At 49.5% G+C, this 12,134-nt stretch overlaps 1 protein-coding gene across 3 annotated transcripts in view; it reads left to right on the top strand.

Moving 5' to 3' along the window:
• Positions 1 to 12,134, top strand: part of LOC134949015 (uncharacterized) — a 211,639-nt gene that overhangs the window by 84,828 nt on the left and 114,677 nt on the right. For all 3 annotated transcript variants that reach the window (XM_063937344.1, XM_063937343.1, XM_063937345.1), the window contains one exon: positions 4,273 to 4,398. In XM_063937344.1, coding sequence (XP_063793414.1) covers positions 4,273 to 4,398 — 126 coding nt within the window. The remainder of the gene's footprint in view (positions 1 to 4,272; positions 4,399 to 12,134) is intronic.

Here is a 12,134-nt window from a genome sequence, read left to right as displayed (position 1 = left end):
TTAGAGCATTGTAAATTGCCCTTAGCTCCAGTATATTTATGTGGAGAGAAGTCTCCAAACTTGATCACACTCCCTGGAAATTTTTTCCCTGTGTGACTGCTCCCCAGCCTCTCAGGCTGGCATCCGTGGTCACCAGGACCCAGTCCTGAATGCCGAATCTGCGGCCCTTTAGTAGATGAGCACTCTGCAGCCACCGCAGAAGAAACACCCTTGTCCTTGGAGACAGGGTTATCCGCTGATGCATCTGAAGATGCGCTCCGGACCATTTCTCCAGCAGATCCCACTGAAAAGTTCTTGCGTGAAATCTGCCGAATGGAATCGCTTCGTAAGAAGCCACCATTTTTCCCAGGACCCTTGTGCAATGATGCACTGACACTTTTCCTGGTTTTAGGAGGTTCCTGACTAGCTCGGGTAACTCCCTGGCTTTCTTCTCCGGGAGAAACACCCTTTTCTGGACTGTGTCCAGAATCATCCCTAGGAACAGCATACGTGTCGTCGGAAACAGCTGCGGTTTTGGAATATTAAGAATCTACCCGTGCTGTCGTAGAACTACTTGAGATAGTGCTACTCCGACCTCCAACTGTTCTCTGGACCTTGCCCTTATCAGGAGATCGTCCATTTTCTTTGAAGAAGAATCATCATTTCGGCCATTACCTTGGTAAGGACCCGGGGTGCCGCGGACAATCCAACCGGCAGCGTCTGAAACTGATAGTGACAGTTCTGTACCACGAACCTGAGGTACCCTTGGTGAGAAGGGCAAATTGGGACATGGAGGTAAGCATCCCTGATGTCCCGGGACACCATATAGTCCCCTTCTTCCTGGTTCGCTATCACTGCTCTGAGTGACTCCATCTTGATTTGAACCTTTGTATGTAAGTGTTCAAATATTTCAGATTTAGAATAGGTCTCACCGAGCCGTCTGGCTTCAGTACCACAATATAGTGTGGAATAATACCCCTTTCCTTGTTGTAGGAGGGGTACTTTGATTATCACATGCTGGGAATACAGCTTGTGAATTGTTTCCAATACTGCCTCCCTGTCGGAGGGAGACGTTGGTAAAGCAGACTTCAGGAACCTGCGAGCGGGAGACGTCTCGAATTTCCAATCTGTACCCCTGGGATACTACTTGTAGGATCCAGGGGTCCACTTGCGAGTGAGCCCACTGCGTGCTGAAACTCTTGAGACGACCCCCCACCGCACCTGAGTCCGCTTGTACGGCCCCAGCGTCATGCTGGGGACTTGGCAGAAGCGGTGGAGGGCTTCTGTTCCTGGGAATGGGCTGCCTGCTGCAGTCTTCTTCCCTTTCCTCTATCCCTGGGCAGATATGACTGGCCTTTTGCCCGCTTGCCCTTATGGGGACTTAGGCTGAAAAGACGGTGTCTTTTTCTCCTTTATACGGCAATACTTCCATGTGCCGTTTGGAATCTGCATCACCTGACCACTGTCGTGTCCATAAACATCTTCTGGCAGATATGGACATCGCACTTACTCTTGATGCCAGAGTGCAAATATCCCTCTGTGCATCTCGCATATATAGAAATGCATCCTTTAAATGCTCTATAGTCAATAAAATACTGTCCCTGTCAAGGGAATCAATATTTTCAGTCAGGGAATCCGACCAAGCCACCCCAGCGCTGCACATCCAGGCTGAGGCGATCGCTGGTCGCAGTATAACACCAGTATGTGTGTATATACTTTTTAGGATATTTTCCAGCCTCCTATCAGCTGGCTCCTTGAGGGCGGCCCTATCTGGAGACGGTACCGCCACTTTGATAAGCGTGTGAGCGCCTTATCCACCCTAAGGGGTGTTTCCCAACGCGCCCTAACTTCTGGCGGGAAAGGGTATACCGCCAATAATTTTCTATCGGGGGAAACCCACGCATCATCACACACTTCATATAATTTATCTGATTCAGGAAAAACTACAGGTAGTTTTTTCACACCCCACATAATACCCTTTTTTATGGTACTTGTAGTATCAGAAATATGTAACACCTCCTTCATTGCCCTTAACATGTAACGTGTGGCCCTAATGGAAAATACGTTTGTTTCTTCACCGTCGACACTGGAGTCAGTGTCCGTGTCTGTGTCTGTGTCGACCGACTGAGGTAAATGGGCGTTTTAAAGCCCCTGACGGTGTTTGAGACGCCTGGACGGGTACTAATTTGTTTGCCGGCCGTCTCATGTCGTCAACCGACCTTGCAGCGTGTTGACATTATCACGTAATTCCTTAAATAAGCCGTCCATTCCGGTGTCGACTCCCTAGAGAGTGACATCACCATTACAGGCAATTGCTCCGCCTCCTCACCAACATCGTCCTCATACATGTCGACACACACGTACCGACACACAGCACACACACAGGGAATGCTCTGATAGAGGACAGGACCCCACTAGCCCTTTGGGGAGACAGAGGGAGAGTTTGCCAGCACACATCAAAACGCTATAATTATACAGGGACAACCTTTATATAAGTGTTTTCCCTTATAGCATCTTAATATATAATCATATCGCCAAATAAGTGCCCCCCCCCTCTCTGTTTTAACCCTGTTTCTGTAGTGCAGTGCAGGGGAGAGCCTGGGAGCCTTCCCACCAGCAGTTCTGTGAGGGAAAATGGCGCTGTGTGCTGAGGAGAATAGGCCCCGCCCCCTTTTCGGCGGGCTTCTTCTCCCGTTTTTCTGACAACCTGGCAGGGGTTAAATACATCCATATAGCCCCAGAGGCTATATGTGATGTATTTTTAGCCAGTATAGGTACTTTCATTGCTGCCCAGGGCGCCCCCCCCAGCGCCCTGCACCCTCAGTGACCGTTGGTGTGAAGTGTGCTGAGAGCAATGGCGCACAGCTGCAGTGCTGTGCGCTACCTCATGAAGACTGAGAAGTCTTCAGCCGCCGATTTCTGGACCTCTTCTCTCTTCAGCATCTGCAAGGGGGTCGGCGGCGCGGCTCCGGTGACCCATCCAGGCTGTACCTGTGATCGTCCCTCTGGAGCTAGTGTCCAGTAGCCTAAGAAGCCAATCCATCCTGCACGCAGGTGAGTTCACTTCTTCTCCCCTAAGTCCCTCGTTGCAGTGAGCCTGTTGCCAGCAGCACTCACTGAAAATAAAAAACCTAATAAAACTTTTACTCTAAGCAGCTCTTTAGGAGAGCCACCTAGATTGCACCCTTCTCGGCCGGGCACAAAAACCTAACTGAGGCTTGGAGGAGGGTCATAGGGGGAGGAGCCAGTGCACACCACCTGATCCTAAAGCTTTTACTTTTGTGCCCTGTCTCCTGCGGAGCCGCTAATCCCCATGGTCCTGACGGAGTCCCAGCATCCACTAGGACGTCAGAGAAATTGGGTGTCCTGCTTCAAAGCAGTCTATTGCTTGCTGGATCCGGCTTACTATCCAGCATGCTTATTCTACGGCAGGTTTGCCAGGTCTAAAATCTGTACAGGCCCACTCTACTAGGTCAGTTGGTTCTTCCTGTGCAGATACCCGGGGTGTCTCGGCTTTACAGCTCTGCCGAGCAACTACTTGGTCGGGTTCGAACACGTTTGCTAAGTTCTACAAGTTCGATACTTTGGCCGCTGAGGACCTTCAATTTGGTCAGTCAGTTCTGCAGGAACCTCAGCACCCAGTTTGGGAGCTTTGGTACATCCCAATGGTACTAATGTGGACCCCAGTATCCTGTAGGACGTAAGAGAAAATAGGATTTTAATTACCTACCGGTAAATCCTTTTCTCGTAGTAGGTAGAGGATACTGGGCGCCTGCCCAGTGCTTCGTGTTTCCTGCACCGTTACTTGGTTAAGTATTGTTGTTGGTTCAGCTGTTGCTGTTCCTGTTCAAGTCGCGTTAGCATGGCTTTCTTCTTGGTTGTGTGTGCTGGTTCGAATCTCACCACTGTCCTTTAAATCCTTCTCTCAAGGTATGTCCGTCTCCTCGAGCACAGTTTATAGACTGAGTCTGGTAGGAGGGGCATAGAGGGAGGAGCCAGCGCACACTATTAATGTCTTAAAGTGCCCAAGGCTCCTAGTGGACCTGTCTGTACCCCATGGTACTAATGTGAACCCCAGTATCCTCTACGGACTAGGAGAAAAGGATTTACCGGCAGGTAATTAAAATCCTATTTTCTGGCACAAGGCACCAAAATATCTAGTATATAGATATCAATTATTTGAAAGCAAGGGAGCTGTCGGGTAGTTTTAGTTATTTGCTATTAGCTTGTTAATATTCTGCATTTACAACTCTGCAAGTCTGTGTAAGGTTTCTGTGTTTATTCATTTAACAGGACTCTAATGACAGTGGTGATGATGATGATGATGGTGATGATGATGATGATGATCTTACCACATCAATAGTTGACACTTTACTTCAAAAATGTAAAAATGAAAATTGGACTGCTACTGTCTTAAAGGTAAGCTATAAATGTAATCAACTGTTTTGCTTGATAGTTTCCTACATACAGTACAGCCGTATTTGGGAATCTTATGCCTAGTAGTATATACATTGTACCAGAATTATAGTTAAAGTAGAATATGTGAAAAATTTATATTTCTGCTGCAGGGTACACTGGGAATGACATTGGGGTGTAGAGTAGGATCTTGATCTGAGGCACAAACATGCTCAAAGCTTTGACCTTCTTCGCAAGATGCATAGCGCCACCTCCTCTATAGCCCCACCTCCATGCACAGCAGCTTAGTTTTGTAGTTGGTGCCATGCAGTAAGCAGGCACTTAACAGGGGCGCTGCTCCAGCAGCCCTAAAAGAAGCTTTTAAAGAAAATTGAAGACTTCAAGGGCTGCAGCAGAGACGCTAGCAGTGTTAGAGGTCAGTGAGACATCTCCTGCTGCAGCTCCATCACCTCCCCCAGCGGCGCTGTACACTCCCGCGCCCTGGTACCTACAGCGGAGGCTCCAGTTTTCTTCTAATGTTAGTCACACACACGACCGCTGTTCTCCCGGATCGCGTGGCCGCACTACAGGGAGGAGGTAAGGGGTCCCCTCAACGGGACCGGCTGTAGATCGCGATCACGCGCGGTCGGTGGGAGGTGGGCCGCGCGCGCTGGTGTGGACACCGTGGCAGTACAGGGACCCCACTAGACCACCAGGGCATGGGAACGGGTCGGTTTTCTCTCACAAAACCGTTTTTATTAAGCCCCCAGTACCCGGTGGTGAAGTCCAGCAGGGGGATAAGGCTTTGACCTGTAGCCTCTCCCCCAGCCCCAGGGCGCCATTTAGAGTAAATGTTCCCGCCCTGGAGCTGCATATCTCTCTCTCCCTCACTCCCAGTCAGTGTTTGGGCGCCATTACACAGAGCAGCACTGATCCTGGGACTGTTTTGGTAAATCCTCCTCTGTAAAGCCGCCTGCCTGTCAGCGCTGTCCATTTTACAGGACACTTAACTAACACTGTCAGCAGACATGTAGAATACTTAAGAAAAAGTGCATTTAGTCAGGGTTATTTAGTACAAGTACCCTGTGATATACATCCAGTCTTTACTGTGCATTGTTATACTGTATCTCATTAAGTGTATAGCTATACATAGTGCTACTCTGTATTGCTAGTCCAGTGCAGTTTATTGCATGTCATAATTTCTGCATTGTACAAACTGTGACTCTGTGTGCGTGCATATAGCCGCTGCGTGGCCCCCATTTCGTGTTTCTCACTCAGTTTGCTATCCCTATATTCTATAATCTGAGGGGGCTAAGTGTGTCAGGTTTCTCTTAATAGGCAGTTCACAGGATATACTCAGTGTGTAGTTTTCTCTGTGATTTGTAGTCACCACATACCTCTTGAATTTCCTGTTTGTGTTGATACACTGCACAGGGGATTCTTGTCAGGTATTGTGCTGCTGGTATTGTACTGTGTTGCCTTGCACTGAGCTTTTGATTATGTCAGCTACAAAGGGCAACGGAGCTGGGGCTGATCCCACATTGCGTGGTGTTGACGCTACAGACACATTTGAGGATAACATAGCAGCTGAGGGTTCAGGCTCTGGGGGTTCTTTACTCCCCAGTGGGACTGTAGCAACGAGGGTGCAAAATGGGCTACCTTCTCCATGCTACTGAATACCTTGGGCTAACTTCTCCATGCTACTGAATACGCTGGTAACTAGACTAACGCCCCCTATGGGACCTCCTGTGCCGGTACAACCGCTTATGGTCCCTGCGGTTAACCCGCCATGGACAGATCATCTGTCCAATCAGTTACAGCAATTGAACCAATCACTGGCTACTCAAAGGTCTAACCCTCGCCCGCCTAAGACCAAGGGGTCCTCCCAATCCACCAACGTCCCAGACACCTCGTCAGATGAGGATGGCGATTATACGGACCCCACAGACTCTGATCCTGATGCTTCTGATGGGGAAGTTGTTTCGCAGGTGGATGTTCCTGACTTGTTAGAGGCTATCAGGCTCATTCTTCAGGTTGATGATGAACCGGAGCCTGACGCTGCCCCTAAGAAACCGGACAGGTTTAAACATCAGAAGGTGGTTAAACAAGTTTTACCTCACTCTGAACATTTATTTGGCATACGTCAGGAGTCCTAGGAAAATCCAGGAAAGAAGTTCACGCCTCACAAGAAGATGCTGGCTCGCTGCGGAGCTAAGTAAAAATTGGAAAACACCGCCGCCAGTGGATTCGCAGGTGGCGCGGCTGGTGGTATCCTCAGCTCTGCCTCTAACTACCGTCACGTCATTGAGAGAGCCGACGGACAAGCGTGTGGGGGGTTGTTTGAAGGCTATCTACACTCTAAACGGTGCGGTGCATAGGCTCACTATTGCAGCAACATGGGCTGCAGAAGCTGTGGAAGCATAGGCTCAGGAGCTGGAGGCGGAGTTGCCTTCCAATGCTTCTGATCATGCTAGACCGTGCCTGTCATATATTGTTACAGCGTCTCATTGCATTAAAGAGGCAGCTTCTGATGCAGGTATTCTGGTGGCCAAGGCTTCTATGTCCATTTTGGCTCGGCGAATTCTCTGGTTGCGGTCCTGGTGTGTGGACATGGACTCTAAGAAAACCCTGGAGGTACTCCCTTTCAAAGGAGATATTCTTTTCGGAGAAAACCTCAACAAGATAGTGGCTGACTTAGCGTCTGCTAAAACAGCATGTCTTCCTAGTACTGCTCCTTCGGTGCCGAAGGCTAAGAGTACTTCCTTTCGCTCCTTTCGTCCTTCAGGGAAAGCAAAGGGTCAGGCACTTCCAAACCCAACAAGCCCAAACCCAAACGGGCCTGGGCTGCCGGTCAGCCTGCTTCCAAAATTGACAAGCCTGCCGCATGACGGGGCGGTCCTCCCTCTGGGGGATCCCAGAGTGGGGGGCCGACTTCTAGGGTTTACCCAGGAATGGTTGAAGATCTCTTCCGATGCCTGGGTACGGGAAGTCGTCACTGGAGGTTACGCCGTAGCCTTCAAGAAACGTCCCCCTCATCGATTTTGCCTGACAGACGTCCCTTCAGATCCGGTGAAGGCAAAAACTCTTCATTCGGTGGTATAGTACCTCCTGGACACAGGAGTGGTAGTACAGGTGCCTCTGGCTCAGAGAGGCAAGGGGTACTATTCACCGCTGTTCCTAGTCCCGAAACCGAATCGGTCTTCCCGGCCCATTCTCAACCTCAAGTCCTTGAATAAATTTGTCAAGGTCTCCAAGTTTCATATGGAAACTCTTCGCTCTATTGTTCTGGCCTAGGAGCCTGGGGACTATATGGTTTTACTGGACATACAGGATGCTTACCTGCATAATCCCATTGCAGTGTCGCATCAGTACCTGAGGTTTGCAGTTGGAAACTTCCATTACCAATTTCGGGAGTTACCTTTTGGTTTGACCACGGCCACACAAGTCTTCACCAAGGTCATGGCGGTAATGACGGCTGTACTCCGCTGTCAAGGGGTCAGGATCCTACCGTACTTAGACGACTTGTTGATCCTGGCAAATTCCCCAGAGATTCTCCTACGTCATCTGGATCTGACGCTCCAGTTTCTGCAAGCCCACGGGTGGCTCATCAACTGGAAGAAATACTCCCTGGTCCCTGCTCAGAGCATGGTGCACCTGGATGCGTTGTTGGACACTCACAACCAGCCGTTGTTCTTGTCTCAGGAGAAAGTCCTGAAGCTTCAGGACAGGATTCGATGCTTCCTATCTCGTCTGAAAGTGTCTTATGGTGTCGGCTTTCGACATGGTGGAGTACGCTCCATTTCATTCCTGTCCTCTCCAGAGGCTGATTCTTGCCAAGTGGGACGGCCTGCCTCACCGGATCAGCTCTCAAATGATCTCATTGTCTCCGGAGGTCCGTCTGTCCCTGAGCTGGTGGCTTCAGGACCAATGATTTAGCAAGGGTCGTCCCTTCAGGATCTCCAACTGGATCCTTCTGACGATGGACGCCAGTCTGAGTGGTTGGGCCGTGGTGTTGGAGCAATTCTTCCGTCAGGGTCGGTGGACCAAGGAGGAGTCTTTCCTCCCGATAAACATTCTGGAATTGCGGGCGGTGTTCAACTCGTTGAACTTGGCCCAGCATCTAATACAGAACAGACCTGTTCAAGTACAGGTGGCGTACATCAATCATGGCAATGAGGGAAGAATCACGGATTCTTCAATGGGCGGAACACCATCTACCAGCCATATCGGCAGTTTTCATTCCGGGGGTCCTAAACTGGTTGGCGGACTTTATCAGTCGTCAGGACGTACATGCCGGAGAGTGGAGCCTCCATCCAGAAGTTTTTCAACTCCTCGTGGACAAGTGGGGCCTTCCAGATGTGGACCTGATGGCATCTCGACACAATCACAAGGTTCCGGTCTTCGGAGCAAGGACAAGGGATCTCAAGCAGCGTTCGTGGACGCACTGGCAATTCCATGGAACTTTCGGCTGCCATACGTGTCACTCCTGCCCAGAGTAATAAGGAAGTTCAAGCAAGAAGGTAGAATCCTACTTCTGATCGTTCCAGCGTGGCCCAGACGGCATTGGTTCTCAGACCCTCAGGGTCTCTCAATAGAGCGTCCTCTTCTACTTCCACAGCGCCCAGATTTCCTTGTTCAGGGCCTCTGTGTATATCAGGATTTAGCCCGATTGGCTTTGACGGCGTGGCTCTTGAAGCTTCCATCTTAAGGGCCAAAGGATTTTCTGAGGCGGTCATTCAAACCATGTTGAAGGCCCGGAAACCGGCTTCTGCTCGGATTTATCATAGGGTCTGGAATTCTTACTTTGCTTGGTGCGCATCTAACAATCATGACGCTTACAAGTTTAGTATGGCCAAACTTTTGGCCTTTCTACAACAAGGCCTGGACTTGGGCTTTCGTCTGGCCTCCATCAAGGTTCATATTTCTGCCTTGTTGGTTTGGTTTCAGATAAAAATTGCTACATTACCTAATGTGTATGCGTTCACTCAGAGTGTGTTGCGGATTCAACCGCCTTACGTCCTGCCTGTGGCCCCTTTGGGACTTGTCGGTGGTTCTGGAGGCATTGCAAGGGTCTCTGTTTGAGCCTCTTGAATCTGCTGACCTTAAGTGGCTTACTCTTAAGGTAGTGTTTCTGCTAGCCTTGTCTCGTAGGTATGATCTGATTTTTCACCGTGATCGGGCCGTTCTTAGAACACATCCCGGATATTTACATAAGGTGGTGTCATCTTTCCACCTTAATCAGGAGATCGTGGTTCCGACCTTTGCCTCTCCTGATTTGTCTTCCAAAGAAAGGTCTTTGAATGTGATACGGGCTTGCCGTATCTACGTGATGAGAACTGCCTCCATCAGGAAGTCTGATTCTCTTTGTTCTGTTTGGTTTTCACAGACGTGGCTGGCCTGCTCACAAGCAGACCCTGGCCAGATGGATTAGAATGGTAATTGCACATGCTTATGTACAGGCTGGCCTTCCAGCTCCTGCTACTACAAAGGCCCATTCTACTCAGTCGGTTGGATCTTCTTGGGCGGCCCGCCGTGGTGCGACGCGGCTACATGGTCCTCAGTGAACACGTTCATAAGGTTCTATGCCTTTGATACATCCGCCTCCCAGGATGCTTCCTTTGGACGCCGGGTTCTTGTGCTAGCTACAGTGCGTCCCCTCCCATTAGGAACTGCTTTAGAACATCCCCAATGTCATTCCCTGTGGAGCCCAGTGTACCCCGCAGCAGAAAACAAGATTTATGGTAAGAACTTACCTTTGTTAATTCTCTTTCTGCGAGGTACACTGGGCTCCACAGGGCGCCCACCCTGACGTACTTAGCTTCCTTGGGTTGGTATGGCATTAGCCGCTGACACATTCTCCTGACGTGAGAATGTAGTGTATGTGGCTACTAACAGTTGTCGTCGGCTGCTACTACATTGGACTGGTTAACAAAAACTGAGCTCCTGTGCACGGAGGCGGGGTTATAGAGGAGGCGGCGCTATGCATCTTAGGAAGAAGGTCAAAGCTTTGAGCCTGTTGGTGCCTCGGATCAAGATCCTACTCTACACCCCAATGTCATTCCCTGTGGAGCCCAGTGTACCTCGCAGAAAGAGATTTAACAAAGGTAAGTTCTTACCATAAATCTCGTTTTTGATATGTGAGATAAATGTACTACCTTGTCTTTCCTTGAATGTCAGAATATGTGTGTTTCCCCCAACCCCAGGACCCATTCAACAGTTGCATAGTCCATGATGCCATATTTCTGAGAAAGTCGAACCAACATGCAAAGTGATAAATAGACCACTTTCCCTGTTCTCAGTGACAGATTTTATAATAGAGTGACCATCTTATCCCTTTTACCTGGTACACTCATGGATTACACAGCCTCTTTTCTGTTCCCTAAGAATCCACGCACAGCAGTCTTGAAGAAGGACCAAGCAGCAGACTCTATTTCTGCCAGTCTACCATTAAATATATGGGGGTATATTCAATTGATGTAGAAAACTGCTGTCTGTCGAAAAGACGGCAGTTTTCGACTTTTTAAGGTTGAATCCAGATTCGACCTATTCAATATTTAGCAAAATTTTTCGACAAGTCGATAAATTCGACTTGTGGAAAAGCACGTGGATCGGCGGAATAGCTGCCGATCCACATGTTGATGTCAAAAACGGGGCCAAATCCGACAGGTTTTGGCCCCCTTTTTGACCATCTCAATCCGACATCAAAATGATGTCGGAATAAGATGCGGACCCAGAGGAGGCGAGGGGGGGGAGCCGCAGGGAGACGGGGGGGGGGGGGGAGCCGGCGGGCATACAGGGGAGATCAGCGCTACAGTAGCGCTGCAGCTGGATGTCACTCAGCTGCCCGACCTCACGGCAGCTTCCACCCGGCTCCAGCACGCAGCTGGAGCCGGGTGGAAGCTGCCGTGAGGTCGGGCGGCTGAGTGACATCCTGCTGCAGCGCTACTCCGTAGCGCTGATCTCCCTGTATGCCCGCCGGCTGTCCCCCCGCGGCTCGCCCCTCTTCTCCTCCTCTGCGTCCCATCTTAATTCAACTTGAAAAAGTCGAATTAAGATGGGATTGAATAGTGGTTGTCAAATACATGGCGGAATGGATCCGACTTTAATTGAATATACCCCTTGATCCGTAAGCAGTTTCCTTGTTTTGGGGCAAACAAATATGCCGTCTTTTAGCTTTGCTTTGCTTAACTTTGGAAACTTTTTCTTCAGATGACTGAAAGCCTGACCTTCTTTATCCAGAGCTTTCACAAAATTCTTCATTAGGCCCAACTTAATGTGAAGCGGAGGTAAAATGATTTTATGCTGCTTAGTGTACTGGTGTAATGGACGGTTTTCTCTCCAGCAACATAGGTTTCTCTCTCTGGCCAGTGCTCTGTGATAGTGGGATATATTTACTAAAGTGAAGGATTTTAGAAGTGGAGATGTTGGGGGTCATTCCGAGTTGTTCGCTCGCTAGCTGATTTTAGTAGCATTGCACACGCTAGGCCGCCGCCCTCTGGGAATGAATCTTAGCATAGCAGAATTGCAAACGAAATATTAGCAGAATTGCGAATAGAAAGCTCTTAGCAGTTTCTGAGTAGCTCGAGACTTACACCTACACTGCGATCAGCTCAGGCCGTTTCATTCCTGGTTTGACGTCACAAACACGCCCTGCGTTCACCCAGCCACTCCCCCGTTTCTCCAGATACTCCCGCGTTTTTCCCTGACACGCCTGCGTTTTTTAGCCAACGCCGGGAAAACGCTGAGTTACCACCCAGAAA

This window comes from Pseudophryne corroboree, chromosome 8 (genome assembly GCF_028390025.1).
Source record: "Pseudophryne corroboree isolate aPseCor3 chromosome 8, aPseCor3.hap2, whole genome shotgun sequence".
NCBI classification, from domain to species: domain Eukaryota; kingdom Metazoa; phylum Chordata; class Amphibia; order Anura; family Myobatrachidae; genus Pseudophryne; species Pseudophryne corroboree.
Note: the sequence above shows the minus strand (reverse complement) of the source record. Positions and strands in the feature narration are given on the sequence as shown.